This window comes from Hippichthys cyanospilos, chromosome 21 (assembly GCF_059441005.1).
Source record: "Hippichthys cyanospilos isolate Australia breed blue-spotted pipefish chromosome 21, RoL_Hcya_1.0, whole genome shotgun sequence".
NCBI classification, from domain to species: Eukaryota; Metazoa; Chordata; class Actinopteri; order Syngnathiformes; family Syngnathidae; genus Hippichthys; species Hippichthys cyanospilos.
This window is the reverse complement of record NC_142389.1, coordinates 10,705,001-10,721,545: the sequence shown is the minus strand read 5'-3', so window position 1 is coordinate 10,721,545 and position 16,545 is coordinate 10,705,001. Positions and strand designations below refer to the sequence as shown.

At 39.4% G+C, this 16,545-nt stretch overlaps 3 protein-coding genes across 8 annotated transcripts in view; 2 read left to right on the top strand and 1 right to left on the bottom strand.

Annotated features, from left to right (window-relative positions):
• LOC148406587 (polyamine-transporter SLC45A4-like) overlaps window positions 1-10,972 on the top strand; it is a 43,932-nt gene extending 32,960 nt beyond the window's left edge. For all 4 annotated transcript variants that reach the window (XM_088404341.1, XM_088404339.1, XM_088404340.1 and 1 more), the window contains 11 exons: window positions 2,778-2,968; window positions 3,031-3,217; window positions 3,349-3,789; window positions 4,028-4,299; window positions 4,370-4,531; window positions 5,653-5,752; window positions 5,842-5,922; window positions 6,014-6,144; window positions 6,252-6,320; window positions 6,416-6,567; window positions 6,676-10,972. In XM_088404341.1, coding sequence (XP_088260467.1) covers window positions 2,778-2,968; window positions 3,031-3,217; window positions 3,349-3,789; window positions 4,028-4,299; window positions 4,370-4,531; window positions 5,653-5,752; window positions 5,842-5,922; window positions 6,014-6,144; window positions 6,252-6,320; window positions 6,416-6,567; window positions 6,676-6,844 — 1,955 coding nt within the window. In that variant the 3' untranslated portion in view covers window positions 6,845-10,972. The remainder of the gene's footprint in view (window positions 1-2,777; window positions 2,969-3,030; window positions 3,218-3,348; window positions 3,790-4,027; window positions 4,300-4,369; window positions 4,532-5,652; window positions 5,753-5,841; window positions 5,923-6,013; window positions 6,145-6,251; window positions 6,321-6,415; window positions 6,568-6,675) is intronic.
• A 272-nt stretch (window positions 10,973-11,244) lies between these two features.
• ctss1 (cathepsin S, ortholog 1) overlaps window positions 11,245-16,545 on the bottom strand; it is a 5,492-nt gene continuing 191 nt past the window's right edge. The window contains exons 1-9 of one of the 3 annotated variants that reach the window (XR_015863933.1): window positions 16,480-16,545; window positions 15,533-15,588; window positions 15,327-15,444; window positions 15,133-15,255; window positions 14,825-14,971; window positions 13,441-13,665; window positions 13,208-13,373; window positions 12,989-13,098; window positions 11,245-11,856 (exon numbers count right to left, since the gene is read on the bottom strand). The exon at window positions 16,480-16,545 is cut by the window's right edge and continues 191 nt beyond it. Coding sequence is in view for 2 of the 3 variants with exons in the window: in XM_088404348.1 (XP_088260474.1) it covers window positions 11,757-11,856; window positions 12,989-13,094; window positions 13,208-13,373; window positions 13,441-13,665; window positions 14,825-14,971; window positions 15,133-15,255; window positions 15,327-15,443 (984 nt within the window). In the remaining variant the exon portion in view is untranslated. Of the gene's footprint in view, window positions 11,857-12,933; window positions 13,099-13,207; window positions 13,374-13,440; window positions 13,666-14,824; window positions 14,972-15,132; window positions 15,256-15,326; window positions 15,445-15,532; window positions 15,589-16,479 lie in introns of those variants that run through there. The other 2 variants (XM_088404348.1, XM_088404349.1) reach the window with 2 other exon arrangements.
• LOC148406585 (leucine-rich repeat and immunoglobulin-like domain-containing nogo receptor-interacting protein 1) overlaps window positions 14,259-16,545 on the top strand; it is an 8,572-nt gene continuing 6,285 nt past the window's right edge. Inside the window, exons 1-2 of the mRNA XM_088404347.1 lie at window positions 14,259-14,382; window positions 14,839-14,980. The gene's annotated coding sequence lies outside the window, so the exon portion shown is untranslated. The remainder of the gene's footprint in view (window positions 14,383-14,838; window positions 14,981-16,545) is intronic.

Below are 16,545 nucleotides of genomic sequence, written 5' to 3'. Positions count from 1 at the left end.
GATTACCGTAATTTCAAAAATAGGACACTTTTTTTTCTCCAAAATGAAGGACAAAAATATGGATGTGTCCTGTAAATGGTAACTTAAAAATTTGATTTTTTTTTTCTCCCCTCCCTGACAACATTCGAGGAAGTGTGATCTGTCAGCCACATTAGCCAAGATTTGATGCATAGATATGCATTTTTATATCCATTGTATGCTTACTTGCAATAATTACCAGAACTGGGCGAGTTAAGAATGGCTGTCAGGTGGCCATTAGCAAACAGAAGCTCATATTAGCTGAGGTTGTCACGGCAGTACTTTCAATAAAAGAAGCGAGCAGATTCACCTAACGTCCGAGCCCATCCTTGTTTACACACAGGAATATTACTAAAATCCATCCTTCAATATGACTAAAATGGAGAGGATTATGTAAAAACTACTATGTCTCCAGCTGATTCAGTTAGAGCACATGGAAAGGTATTCCATTTGACTCGTTTATTATTTGCGGTCAACTGATAAATACACACAATTATAAACTTGGTGAAACACGGATGCTGTCCAACCTGCGGTATTTGTGGTAAAAATGAACTTTAATTGTGTCGCAACAAAAAGGAAAAGCAACAGCTTCGAGTGCATTCAACATTACACTGGCAAGGCATTCACTGACTGCACAAAATGCAGGAAATCTGAAACAGCTTAATTTAATGCGCAACAAATATAAAACTTATGAATATGAACACAAGAAAATAGGAATCGTTCACAAAAGATAAGATTTATTCTGTTTTGCTATAGTTTTTACTGTACGTTTTTGCCAAAGTGTTGGTGCGTATTTTGCAGGATAACAGAAAATACTGGAATTTGACCCCAAAATTAAGGGTGTGCACAAGTACACAAGTTTGTCCTATGTTAGGAGAATTATGGTAATTTTATATAATTACCTAAAGTAAATAATTATTTTGGTGTCTAAAATAATCAAGTGCATTAGGTACGTAAAGTAGTAAATTATTTTAGTACTTAATTACTTTTTAACTTCCCATTCCGCCATTATGAAACAAGTGAGGCTGACCAATAGCAGACCAGCATCTCTGTGAGGAGACACCGACCAATAGCAGACCAGCATTGTAGTGACGAGTTGCATGGATGCATTGACGGCAACAGAAAATAAGTGCAGTTACCTAAAAACGCCTGCAGATAGAGACAAATACAGCCAAGCCCCTAGGATCATGACAGTTGTTTTTGTTGCCACACCGGGAAAATACCATAAAGAGGGGACAAAAAAAACTCAGTATTCCACATTGCAACATGAAAAAAACGTAAGCCAGGGACGCTGTAACACAAGGGTCTACTGTACTTTGGTTTGAATATAATGCAATTGAGTCTTGCAACAATGGTGACTTGCAGTTGTATTGCTAAATATTGTAAGTATTGTTATTTTTTTGAAAGTTGCATATGTATCACTCATACATAACAATTTTTAGAGTAACAAACTGTCCTGACTGACATTTTAACATCTACCTGCAGTCTCGCTACACACTTCACTTAAAATGTAGCTTGTAACACAAGCCCCATCTTGAATGAGGGGGGAAAATGTTGACTTTTTTTTTTATATCTACTTTTCAATTTTTATCCACCTTGGCATCCAACGGACCATCAAACTTTGAAAGGGTAGACATGCCAATGAGGAGGACCAGAAATCTTTCAAGGTTATCCCAGGTCACCAAAGATGCAATGGAGGAGGATCCATGCTGGGTAAATAGCAGTAGTTACGCAGCAGTAAAAGAAACCAGAACCGAATTAATGGGCCATTCACAGTTACAATGTGCAGGGCTTTGTGTACTTAGACTTGCATGGCTCTCCTGGCAGAATCAACTAAATTGTGCAGTGCGTCAACCGCGGGCTTGTCATCACTGAACGAGCAGCAGGGCTTGAGAAACTAGTTGTTTACTGGAGGGCATGCTGACTCCATTGCGAAGAGAGCTGAATGAATCCTTTTTGCAGAAAGTAATTTGCATTCAGCTAAATTGGTGTGATCTGTGTAATGTAGCTGTGGCATCCAAGCCCTGATTGGAAGGTTAGACTTTTGGTAAAACAGGCCATTTTTTTAAACTCCATTCCGGCTGAATGAAGAGTTGTAGAGCCACGAAAGTGTGTCCAGTGGGTTCGGAGACCTTAAAAAATGGAGACGTCCTTAATGGTACTGAGTGTTTTCGAAAGTTCAAAAGTTGTGGTAAAAATTAAATCCTCCACATAGGAGGATTGACTGAGATGTGTGCAGTACCGCATAATCCCAGCATAGAGCGCCGTTAGCGTTGTGACATTCGGTATTTCGTAATTTAAAAAAAAGTTTAAAAATAAATAAATAAACAAAATTAAAAATTAATGCAACGGCACATCATTAAAGCCATCAAGAAACTAGTTTGACAAAAAAAAAGGTGTTTACACTGTGTGGACTTAGTCAATGTTTGACGGGTCGGCTCAAACATTTGGCTTCACCCACATATTGAGCCATGCCTTGAACTCCGCATTCCAGCCAGTGCTTGATCATACTGTATGTCAAAGTGGTATCTGTGCCTTAGTATTGAATCATTTATTTGTGCATACCTATTAAAAATCATGTTGTTTTTTGAGGGGGGAATGGATTACTAGCATTTTAGTTCATGTCAATACTAACCTAAATGAATTGGATATGTTCATGTGGCACATGTAGTCTACACATTACAAAACAATGGGATCTCTGAAATTTCTGCCAAGTAATGAGCATAGCACCAACTATCTGTGTGTTTTTGCTCACACAGGTCTTGGTGGTGCTGTGGGCTACGCTCTGGGCGGGCTGGACTGGACCCACACCTTTTTGGGAGCTATTTTCAAGTCTCAGGAGCAGATCCTGTTTTTCTTCGCCGCCGTCCTTTTCATCGTGTCTCTGGTGCTGCATCTACTCAGCATTGATGAGGAGCCCTACACGCCCCTACAAGACCGACTGGACCAGGTACTTGCGTGTGTGTGTTTTTTGGGGCGGGACTATAGAAATCTAACGCACAGTTTGTGCAGGAGAGTCCAGCTCCAAGCCACCAAAATGCCTCATCCAACGGCCGCGCCGGACTTCTCACCCCAAGGCTGGAAATGATTGGAGAGGACGAAACGATGGACAGCTTTGAACTTTATGACGCCTACAGGGACGATCTGTCAGAACGCGGAGACATGGAGTTGGACTTCCTGGAGGTGGAGCTTGTGAGGAGTATGTTTTGCCCCCTGTGTTCTCATTTTGTCTCCTGGTTCCGGCTCGTGTGTTTGTAAAGCAGTTTAACTGCAAGTTTACAGAAATTCAAGCACAAAACAGCAAATCTGATGATCGGAATTTACTCATAGGTAAAAGCGACAGCGTCCTCGCCATGACAGACGCCACCTTGGACCACATGGACCACGACTCCTTGTTCCTGTGCCAGATCGAGCCATCCATATTTGCCGACCGCCTATCGCCCTATCACAGCTCCCCCCCCACCGCCGCCCACCTCCTGCACGCCAGCCGTAGCGCTCGGATTTCTCGGCTGTCTGGCATGCGACGCAGCAGCAGCGCCGAGAGTCAGGATCCGCTTGACCCCCAGATGGACAGCCACTCGCCGAAACAGGATGGCGGCTCCTCCAAGATTTGTCGCCTCTCGGCGTTCTCGCAGGAGATGGAGGAGGACGAGGGCCAGGAGGCGTTGCTCAACAACCAGTTGAACAAGCAACACACCCTGAACGGACGCCTGTTGGCGGCCAACGGCTTGAGCGCAAAAGGACAGATGCATCGGGCCGGAATGGTCAAAGGTACACAAATTGAACCTGCTCTCTATTTGAATCTAATAACTTGTGACGTGACAGAGTTTTTATGACATCAGAGAGGAAAATTGGCTCATGGGCCCAAATTAGACATTTTCATTTTGAGCGTACTCACTTACGTTACCATGGGTTTAGACAGTAACTCATTCAGTGCCATTGGCGACTAGATGTCACAGATCCATGTGTGTATATGTTTTAAGTGTATAATGTTTTGTATTCATTTCAGCTGCCAGTACTGGCGCTCCCATGCGATTGTCACACCCTCATCACACATTCTACCGTCAGCCATCTTGCACCTTTTCCTACTACGGCCGCATTGGCACCCACCGCTACCGCTACCAGCGGGCCCACGCCGGCGTCCTCATCAAACCATCGCGCAGCATGAACGACCTATACGAGGTGGAGGCGCGACACAGGCGTCGGAGCCGCCCTCGCAACCGCCACCGCAGCGGCAACACCAACTCGTCCAGCGGCGACGCCGAGAGCGAGGAGGGCGAGGTTGGGAGCTCAGACGCCACCGCTGCCCATCGCCATGACGACTAACGCTGCATTGTCGTCTCCTCATCAGGTGGAGACCACCGTGCAGCTGCTGTGGCTGTCCATGCTGAAGATGCCGCCTGAGCTGCTTCGCCTGTGCGCCTGTCACCTGCTTACCTGGTTCTCCATCATCGCCGAGGCAGTCTTCTTCACCGACTTTATGGGACAGGTCATCTACCATGGCAATCCTGTTGTGAGTGCTTCACACAAGCATGCAGGCTACAATATGAAAATTAGCAAACGACGAAAGCATTTTACAATCTAATTTTTGGGTTCCAATTCATGAACTGTGCAGTATCTGAATTTACATTTGGTAATAGAGGACAACTATATGTTAAATAGATTTCAAAAACAATTTAATGGTGGCAGTAAGTTGCTGGTAAAGTATTTTTTATGTGAAAGATGGAATTTCATGTATTGTCATTTGTTTGATTTCATTTTAGAGCAGTCATATTTACAGTGTTGCCTTGCTACATTACAGTTTAGTTATTACACATTCACTCATTTACGATCGTAACTTTTTATTGCAGGTTTACCGCGATCGTTGTCTTGCAATTTCAGTCAAAGAAAAAATAACTATTGTATTTATTTTAGAAAAATTCAGTCACAGCTACATGGATTTTCAGTATGACTATATTGCAAGTTTACAACACTATTTTTCTTAATGTTTTTCCTTTTTCTAAGTCTGACAAGACAAAAAAAAAATTCTTAAACTATTAAATTATAAAGCAAAACAAAAACAAAAAAATCTGTCCCATCTGTACTTTGCGGATTTTGGTTACTGTGGGTATTTTTTGGGAACATATCCCCCATGATGGATATTTATGTATATATTTGCATACATATATTTATTACATTTAAGTTATTTTCACTATATTTTAATATTTTACCGTACCTAATTTCAACTGGTTTTGTAGAATCTTTTTTTTCTTTTTTTGTAAAGGAATAAAACAGTTGACGCCCAAGGACGCCAAAAGCACCCAAAATGTTAGATAACAATTTTTCAAAATACGGTTTCATTCAATTCTACTCTTTAATGAGAAAGATTTATGATGACTGCTGATTAATATCCCATGACAACTGCAGGGGGAGAATGTTCAACTTTTCTTTGCTGTATTTACGACTTGGATCCCCCCCCAAAATCATTTTGTGGTGTTCCATCCATCCATCTTCTGTACCACTTATCCTCATTAGTCAGTGGTTTTCGTGGGTGTGATTGGAAACTTTTGACATTCCCTCTAAGTCTAGCCAGCAAATGAATGATTGTCACTTAGCGCGTTGGCTAATGAGTGTGGTTTTAACTGCTTTTTGCAGGCTCCTGCTAACTCCACCGATTTGACTAATTATCACAAAGGCGTTCAGATGGGATGTTGGGGTTTGGTTATATACGCCATGACCGCTGCTACATGCTCAGGTAGCAACACACACTGAATGAGGAGGTTGACATATTTTGCGCAAATGTCCATTTTGCTTGACTTTGTTTTATTATTCCAATCCCTCCAGCTATCCTTCAGAAGTACCTAGATAACTTTGACTTGAGCATCAAGGTCATTTACATCTTGGGAACACTTGCATTCTCCATAGGTACAAGCACCATCATCATCATCATCATCATCATGAGGTTTTAAAACGAGCCAATGGTGTGATTTTTTTTTTTTTTTTTTTTTTAACACAGGAACTGCTATAATGGCCATATTCCCCAATGTGTATGTTGCTATGGTGACGATAAGCAGCATGGGCATCATCTCCATGAGTATCTGCTATTGTCCCTATGCCCTGCTGGGACAGTATCATGAAATGAAACAGGTGACAAATTAATAATAATTTCCACCCAAATTCTAAAATCAACAAGTCATGTGCAGTCGTGTATTGATGGCTGAGTGCTAAAAAGTGTGTACTGCCTTTAATTGCAGTACACCAGTCACAGCCCCGGGAATTCTCGTCGAGGATTTGGAGTCGACTGTGCCATCTTGACCTGCCAAGTGGGTCTTGGTTCATGCACATTTTCATTAACATGATTATATTTGTAACATGTTATCATACAGTGATTATGTTGTCTTTGTGATTTATGTGGTAGGTTTACATCAGCCAAATCCTTGTAGCCTCAGCTTTGGGTTCTGTTGTGGAAGCCGTCGGCAGCGTACGTGTTATTCCCGTTGTGGCCTCCGGGGGCTCTCTTTTGGGATTCTTTACTGCTTGCTTCCTGGTCATTTATCCCTCAAATAACGGGTAAGAAAATGTTTGTGTTTGTAAACAGAACTGAACTGAACGATCCTATTGTTTATTTTTTTCCTCCTTAGAATCACACTGTAATTATTAATCCTGTTTGGTTGGCAGGGAGGCGAGATCGTCCAAAACATCAGAAAAACAGTCGTTGACCGCACTGGCCAATCCCGGTGAAAAAGCGAAAGAAAAACCAAGCTTCTTGAAACTAAACAAGGCGGGCAAAGCCACCACCACCGTCACTGCCACTTCCTGTCACATGGAGAATGAATCTGAACTCTGATTGGCCACGAGTAAAGCAAGATGCAATCACAATAATAATCCTTCCGCTTTGGGATTACTGTTTCCCAATTCCGTCCCAATGTGAGTACTTGGCAGGTAAGAGAAAAAAAAAAAGTTGGTCTGCCTCTCAGGGCCTCTAGGGGGCGATGCCTGGACAGGAAACCTCAGGGGACTGTTTGCACACATGCGCACACACACACACGAACGTTACTGACCACCTCCAAGCTGCAGTCGTTGACAACAACAAAAGCGTCGTCTTCCTCACTGTGGGTGAAAATGTTTTGTTCTGCTGAAGCTTTAAGACTCTATGAACTTTCATACTTGAAAACAAGAGCCCGAAGCCTGCCCGTGGGTCAAAAACAAAACATAAATAATACGAAGAAGAATAATAAGACAGCCCCAAATTTGACTGCAAAGGATGCCCGCATTTCGTCATTCCAGGACAACAGAAGAGAAACATCAAGCATGAGCATGGAGCTGACTCATTTTTCAAATATCCTTAATTGACCCCTAGAGGGAAAATTCAGGAAAGAAAGTGAAATTCTGTCAAAGACAACGCCTTTACATATATACAGTATACCGGGCATTATTATCCCAAATACTTCTTTGCATGACCTCTTGAGATTATCGGACAAAATGCTGCATGTTAGGAAGCCAGACTTTTTTTCCCCTCTTGCCTCTTCTTCGCTTTTATGAAATACAGGCGGCACGACAGCTCTTACTAATAACTGCACATCAGCTGAGTTATCAGCTTTAAACAAAAAAATGCTCTTCTTAATGAATCCTACTGCAATATTTAGGAAGGCATTCTTTGCTGGGATTCCACTGGAAGAAAAAAAACACACACAAAACTCCCTCAAAATTGAGGGAACTTAAAATATTGTCGCTGTAGAAAAGCATCTGCGAATATATATTTTATTTTTAAAAAAAGACAAGATTTTGGCACAAGTTATTTTTCATGAGTTATCTCATGTTTTAAGTACCGTAAATATTTTGGTGAGCTTTTTGGTATTTACTTAAAAGTGCAGTTATTTTTTTTTCCCCAAATAATTTCTGATTTCCCAATTGTTTTTCGTTTGTTTTTTTTAATTGAAAAACCACTAAAGGTTTGTGATTAGATACAGTGTTCCCTTGTTTGTCGCGGGGGCCACCTTCCCAAAAATACAGAAATCCACAAAGAAGAGATTTAACTTCATTTCACTTGCTTTTATTTCCTTGTTTTTTTGTTGTTGATTATATTGTACTATATATTTTATATCTACAATATATAGAAGAACATTTGCTATGTAAACCTGCATTTATGAATGAAAACCCAAGCCTTTTTTTTTTTTTTTTTTTTTTACTGGTCTGACTTAAACTTAAGGAATAATGCAAGACAAATAGCAGGATAAACCTGCAATAGAAGATAACCATAACCGAACTTTATATTTTCCAATAAACATGAACAACAAGAAAATGAACAAGAACTGCCCCGCGAGATAGATGCTACAGCGACAATATGAATATTTTTACCCAAAATGCCGAACTGTGTTTGGAGGAAGATAATGAATTTGAAAATTGAAAATTGTTTCTTGCTGGATTTCCACTCGTAGGATGGATGAACAAATGCACTTAACATTTTGTGGTGGATGGGGGCTATCTTATTAATGGGTTAGCACGCAGCTGGCAGAACTAGATCTAGAAATCCAAAATGGGAGTCTTTTGAAGTACATTACATGAGGTCCTCGGTTTACAATCTGTGCTGCGTTTTGTCATATATATATATATATATATATATATTATAATGTAACATGGCATTCTAGTCTAATTGTGGAATATGAATTAAGCAATTATGCCAGGCATTGTGATGTCATTTTCAGTCGACGGCAAACAAAATGACTGCCTTATAACATGAATAGTAACTGGCGACTTTTGCTGCTTAATTCCTATTGCACAAACGCCATAATAATTGAAATAAGACATTATTTCAATTCTCCTCCAACTCATTCATTGCCATCAATTTACAGGCACTCTTTGACCCTAATTTTTGAAGAAATATAACATCTGTAAAATAAAGTACATGGTATTTAATATCTGGACTGCAAAGACCTATAAAGACGTCTTTGGGATTGAATGAGATGACAGAGTGGCAATTTGTGTGCTGGCAAGACTGCTTATGGGATGCGTGCAAATAAACCGAAAGTGAACTTCTCAGAATGCTTAAGCCAATTTACGAATGTCTTCATGGTCCAAAATGCTGGACGAACAAACTTGAACTTAGGAAAGTGGTGTTGTTTGGCGTTCTGACCAATCAGGAGGAAGAAAAGTCGTGCAAGGAGACTGCGGGAAAGCTAAATTGGAAATCATTAAGAATATTGACTTTTGGCGACATCAATTTGTTTTTGAGGTTTTCCATAAGGGGCTACAATGAGCTTTTGTTGTGGCACTAAATGACGTAAAAAAAAAAAAAAAGTTAAACAATGTTGAAATATTTCAGTAATTTAAATATTTATGTCCTGCCTTTGTTTTGTCATTCAATTCCATTTCTTTTTTTTTTTTTTTAGCAAATGGAGGATCTGTATTAATGGATTTAGTAATAAAGTAATGTGTTACTTAAATACTTTAGTAATGGATAATAATTAATTACTTAAATAATTTAGTAATGGATTACCTTAGTTTGCTTGAGTACTTCAATGCCTAAAGTAATATATTACTGGTACTTTAGTATGAAACTAATTGATTACTTCACTTAAAGTATTTGATTACTATAATACATAATAACCTAAAATAATGTATTACTTGATCTCGTGCCTGCCATTTTTAAACCCTCCTTTAGCTAAACATTTGAAAGTTTTTAAAAAAAAATAATAATTTAAAGTATCTGGGTATGAATGTCTGGACTCATCAAAAAAAACCATCAAACTACGTCTTTGGAATTGAATGAGTTAATAATACTAACTTAACAAAAAATACAACGTCAAATGCATTTTAGCTTTAGGTTTGATTGTGACACGCATGAGCACAACACCAAAGTTGATGTTTTTTTTTGTCCATCTCGTTTAACTGCTAGACAATTTTTTTGTACAAATTACGGCCACTCTGAAAATAAATAGGAAAAAAAAGGCCTAATTGTTACAACACAAACATCGTCACATGGGATGAAAAGTTTTGATGCACGGCGACGAGTCACCCCGCTCATTCCATACTTGAGAATCCCGTTAGTTTATTTCCTCACATTGTGCCATCGACTAGAATGTTACTCACCATACTCGCTCGGCATGCTGGGAGCTCGAGTTCTGTCTTTGGATTCCATCTTCCCCCATATATTAGCGGTAGGTCACATGGTAGAGAATGTTTAGGGATTTCTGGGACACTCCCTTTTCGTTGTTTTGGATTTTTAGTGACGGCGCACTGGCCGCCATTGCACACATCTTTGCACATGAAAAAATCATCTGTGGATATTTTTTTATTGTTTGGCTTAGCTTTCCTCAAGTCATTTCTTCAGGTCAAATCTATATGGCAGATATGTATGAGCATATAAGAAGTCTACACACCCCTGCATAAGTGTCAGGCTTTTGTGGTAGAAAAATAAACGAGACCAAGTTGAATTAAAACAATATTTTTACAAAGTCAAGACAAGTGAGATTTGCACGGTTTTCTCACGAGCATATGCCTGTGTTATAAATAAAACAATCACATTCAACGCATGATTAACCCCAAATAAGTTCAGGTGTTCAGTAAGCTTTTTTTTTTTTCCTATTTATCCGTCATATTTTTATCACAAAAACCTCATTTTACCAGGGGTGTGCAGAGTTTGTGGGCCCTTTCATTTTGCAAATCATCTTTTCCATCGAGATGCTTTATTTGACTGTATTTTATTTGGTTCAAAATGTTTTGGTATTTGGCTCCGTTTTGGGGGGGGATGTAAGTTTTTGGTTTGGTTTAAGTTTCACTGGGATTTGGGTTTTTTTTGTTTTGTTTTGTTTTTTCATTCAGTTTATCCAACTTTACTTGGCTGTTTTTTGTTCCCCCACAAATGTTTTTTCTTTTACATGATTGTAATGTGAGATAGTTTAACATGTATGTGTGTTTATTTATATATATATATATATATATATATATATATATATATATATATATATATATATATATATATATATATATATATATATATATATATATATATATATAAAATATGCATCTATGTGAAAAATTAAATGAATCAACTTAAAGAATGGGAAAGCAATGTTATTAAATGCCTTGTTATCTGAAAATAGTTGTAAATATACTTAATTTTTCTCTTTTTGCTGCTATGAAGAGGATGATTATTTTTGGTAGTGGTTTTGTATATAAAGGCTAATACATGTGTGTATATTAGAGATGGGATGAGATTATAAAACCACAAGATGCATAATCCCTGCACAGCGTAAGATCTGTTTTATTTTGTGCTATCATTTGGCTTGTTGAGGCCAAAGTGCAAAGGTCTGATTACTGACAAATCATCTTTGTTATTATTATTTTTATATCACAAATTTCTCAAATCTCATCTCGTTCTTGTGTACTTTCATTTGGCGGGAGATGTTTTTCGCCCCATCTTCTTTAAAGCAAATATATATAGAGCATATATAAAATGTTAAAGTGTACATATGCTTGCGCCTTCAAACATGCAGGAGGACTCTGAATGAACACTGTATGGAACGCACTTTGAAAAAAAAAGAAATTCTGCTTTGAGGCAAACCAAAAATGACTCTGTTCTTATTTAATGTCCCCCCATTATTATTATTATAAACTGGGAAATCTGATGTTTGTGTGGAAGGTTTATCGGTGACCCCTGACCTGCAAGTGATTTGGAAAAATTGAAAACAAGAGTTTTCAAATAAGGACACACCTTACACAGTTGTGCAAAAAGGTTGTCGTCTAATTGACATGATGTGTCACAGCTGAGGGTAGACTGCAAAGGTGGCGACGCCACACAGGTTTTTCTTGTTCCGGACAATTCGAATGAAACCATCCTCTCCCCATGCCGTCCCCCAACTGGAAACAATGGCATTTGTTCTTTAGACCGGTATTTCTCAAACTCTTTTACGCCTTGGACAACAATTAGAACACAGAAGGACAGAACTAAAATCAGTAACATTTCAATATTTAGCCATGGTAAACTTATCAATTCTGTTCGTAGAAAAAAAGGAAATCAACTATTCCATTTGGATGTATTACACATAAGTCCAATACAGTACCGCATTTTCAAAATGACAGTGCTTGAAAAAGCATTTCCCACGTCCATAAACGTTTGACATTTTACCCTATTTTGAGCTTTGAATGCATAGATAAACAGTCCAAAATATGTGTGAGGAATTAACAGCAGGTGGGACACAATTGTGAAGTGGAACGAAATGTCCACAATATTTTATGCTTTTCTCGACAAATGAAAGTCTAAAAAGTACGGTGTGCAAAAATACTGTTCTGTCAGTTGACCTAAGTGACTCCAGAAGTTCCCTGATGATTCCAGAATAATCCAATGTTGGCCTAAATGACTGAGCCCACCTTGTGTGCCATTCACTCTGCACATCACCTTGAGTGTACCATCTCCACTGTCAAACATGGTGGCGGCAGCATAATGGTCTAGTGCTGCTTTTGTTCAGCAAGAACTGAAGATTGTGGGAGCGGATAGGCAAATGGATGGGGCCAAATACAGGGTGCTTCTGGAAGAGAATCACATGGAGTCTGCAAAAGACCTGACACTGGGGCGAAGGGTCCCTTTACCACAGGACAACAATCCTAAACATAAAGCCAAATCGGTTCAAAACCAATCATATCGAGATATTAGAATGGCCAAGTCAAAGTCCAGACCTCAGTTTGATAGAGCGAGGGTGGCCAAGTCTGGTCCTCGAGTGCCACAATCCCACCTGTTTTTGATGTTTCCCTTCAACCAACACACCTGGTTAAAATGATTAGCTAATGAACATGCAGAATGCTTCGCAGAATCCTAATAACTACCCTGATCAATTTTGAATACATTTTGTTCCGCTTCACAATGTTGACTCACATACTGATTCTTAAAAAATATTTTTTTTACTGTTTATATATTAAGTTTGAAACCTGAATTGAGGTAAAATGTCAAAAAGCTGTAATACTTTTGCAAGGCACTGTGTGTTAAAAAATGTACCTGTTCTTGAGCAACCAGAAGTGTCGTCCATTGTCGGAGCCGTAACCCACCAGTAGGACAGCGTGATTGATAAAATTCGCATTACAGTCGGGGTCGTCGTAGATACCTGGCTGAGAGAATCCATTCATTAAAACATGAAAGCCGTGTGAACCTAATTGTATCTGGAGATAAAACCTTAACCTTTAACACTCACACCAAACCCAAATCTGATGGTCTCACCTCCCCTGTAGAGGTGAAAAGATGGCAGCATGGCGTTGACGGCCACGGCGAGGGGTCCCACTTGTGCCACGGCTGCCTGCAGCTCCCCCTCGTCCCCCCGTGGGAGCACATTGAAGCTGGAGCAGTAGCCTGCCTTCCCCCTTGCTGAGTAGCGACATTTCCCATTCTGAAAATATAATTTTCCATCAGTGAGCCTGGGCAGGCGTATTTAATAAAGTGACTAATGTTTTAACCTGGTGTTCATATGGGTAGGACCTCTCGGAATCGACCCCTCGGTTGCGTATGACGTAACGGTAGGCTTTTGTGATGTAACCTCCTCGGCAGCCGTGGTTGCCGTCCGCCCTGCTGCAGTCCACCAGGTTCTGCGGGCTGAGCGGGACCAGGACCCCAGTGCGCTTCTTCATCTGACCCTCGAGGGCCCCCAGAGAGCTGAAGGCCCAACACGACCCGCAGATGCCCTGAAAAGGGACAAACCACCATTGCTGTGTTGGTAAATAAGTGACCAAACTTGCTTGTTTTTTTCATGAAATTTGCTATTCACGCACCCCCCCCCCCTTTTTTTATTTTTTAACTACTTAACCATTTGTTTGGCGCCATCTAATGGAAGCTTGGTTGGCAACCTGTGAATGGACCAGAATATTTAATACTACTCTTTTTGATGCAGCCGGTAATAGCCCGTGTGGTCACCGTTGCCCCAATATTCTGGGGCAAATGTATCACCAAAAGGTGAGTTGAATGATTTCAATTTGTCAAGTATTTTTTTCAACCCAACAATTTGAGTAAAGCACTTGAGTATCTTATTTTTTAACCCATATGTTGTATTTAGGCTACTATGCTAGCAATTAATGAACCTTGTGATGGTTTGTTTGCGCTGAATAATTTACTACTGGGTACAGTTACTCATGTTAAAGGTTCATTATTATATAATAAGCATGTAGTCGTTGGTTGATGGGCCTCGACATTTTAAGTACTCTGCTGCTATCTTTTGGCATGTATTGCTGAACAATTATAAACTTGATTGAGTAGGCACGTGACACTTGTTTCCGCCATTTTTCTTGGCGCCGTTTTGAGACGAATGGTCTGTTTGTGGTCCTTCGAAAAATCCACTGGCTAGTTAAAATGTTTTCCTGACACAGACCGTGCCTGTTCAAGAAATACGGGGAGCCGTTATTCTGGTGGGTTTTTTTTTTTTTTTTTTTTTTTGTTTTTGTTTTGTTTTGATTTTTTTTCCTAAGAAAAAGCGCTCTATTGCGTTGGAACTGAAGGGGTCGCTTTTTGCCAGTTTATTTTAAGTCTTTACTTTGCTATAACTTCTTTATATTTTAAAATATTGACATCATGTGAACAGTATTTTAAGCTATTTTTTAAGTGACTTCAGCTTTGCTGATAAAAACAAATCTTCCAATTTAACTGTCGCATACTTATGTTAAGAGGATACTTGTATGTTTTTTGTGTTTTACTGACATGTGTAAAATGTTCGAAGATTCATGATTAGTGTACTCCCAATTCTAATTCATATTAATGACTCTTCTTGTTGTACTTTAAAATAATTGATCGTTTGATTTTGAGTTGCTTTCAGACCTAGTTTGTGGCAACATGTCTTCTTTTATGGCTCACTTGGTTCTGCACAGGACCGACCAGGCCTTTGTTCCTCCAGTCCAGGCTATGAGGCATTGACGTGAGGTTCTTCCACGTGTGGTTTGTGGACCGTGACGCCTCGCCCATCCTAAAACCGTTCAGTTTTTGGTTCACCTCCTCCGCTGTCTACACAAAGTACGTAGAAGCATTTTACTGCATTAACCAATTTTCTCCACTAGAGGCCAGTCTTTGCCGTGATTGAATAGCGTTGCCGGTTTCTGTACATGGACCTAGATGCTGTCTCAATATTAAGTCATGTAATGTAACGTGTCAGACTGGACCCCCACCATGTCTGCCAGGTGGTTCAGTCCCAGCGTGAAGTTATGCCTCTCTGACGACACTTTCCGGTTGTGGTCAAGCACCACTTGCATGTTCCTCTCCCACACAGCTCTCCTGAAGGCCGCCTCAGTCTGTAGAAAAGCACTTCCAGCATACTGCATACAGTATGTATAATGTAAGAGGTCGAATTTCATAATCCCACCTGGTTCTGGTAGACCTTGTTATGCTTGATGGTCCACCTGAGCCACGCGTTGTCAAAATGTGACGAGTGAACCAGGATCAAAAATTCCAAAATCAGCGCAGTGTATAAGATGTACATCCTGCAAAAGTGTGACTTTGTAATGTGCAGAAGCTGTTAAAGGGTCACAAGGTTCTGTAATACGTCATAATTATCCACAAATCACCAACCTTTTTGAAACTGAGAGCTTGAGGGCTTCTTTGTTTCTGAGTCATATGAAGAGTCTCTGAAATGAATAACAAATCAATTCTATTCATAGGGGTAAATATGTAAATGAGACGCAACCTGTAATGTAAATCTATGTAAATTTATATGTAAATTACAAACAAAAAAATTGCTATTGCTTGTTAGCTATCTTATAGCCTCCGGGCTACTCATGTGGCCCTTGGGGACTACCTGATGCCCGCAAGCAAAATGTTGGTGACCCCTGTTATATATTAATGATATAGTACAGTATATGCAATGTTTTTAAGATATTTTAGTAGTGTGAGTAATTGTGAGCATTCAAATTCTGAATTGGACGAAGCATAGCAAATGTCTAATGGGAACCACAATTTGTTATGCTCTGTATAAATGATAAATATAAACTAAGAGATAGAATAAGATTTTAAAAAAACAGATAAACCAAATAAAATAAGTAATATAAATGATAAGGCCGTGCTCAGTTGAAATAACAAAAGTAGAAATAATCTTGATGAATACCATTACTTCTTGGTAATGAAAAGTTGATTTTCAAAACTATAAAGTTAATAAAACATAAGTTGCAGATGACTACTGCCACTGAGTCCTACTAATAATAATTACAGTATCATAAGAAAGGACAAATGGTTAAGTTATGGAATTTCAATACGTGCATAAATTTGCATAATAATGTGGATGCAGTCATGCATGATTTCTACTTTTCTCTGCAAATAGATGAGTCATTCCTGTGCTGTGTCTGCATATATATCTCAAGAGAAAACATGCAAAATGCCTTAAAATTTGGAACTGCACTACATCATAGTGATAGTTGTTTGAAGTGTTTTGCCCCTTCGGTGTGGCTCAGTCATCAAAAGTTTTTGCTGTTGTCCAAACAAATCAGAAGCCTTAAAAATATTCAAACAAAGTTTGCATCTACCTTAAAAGAGTCCACTTCTAGTGTTTGGTCTTCTGACACAAACCGAGCATCGCCATCGCCTCTTGT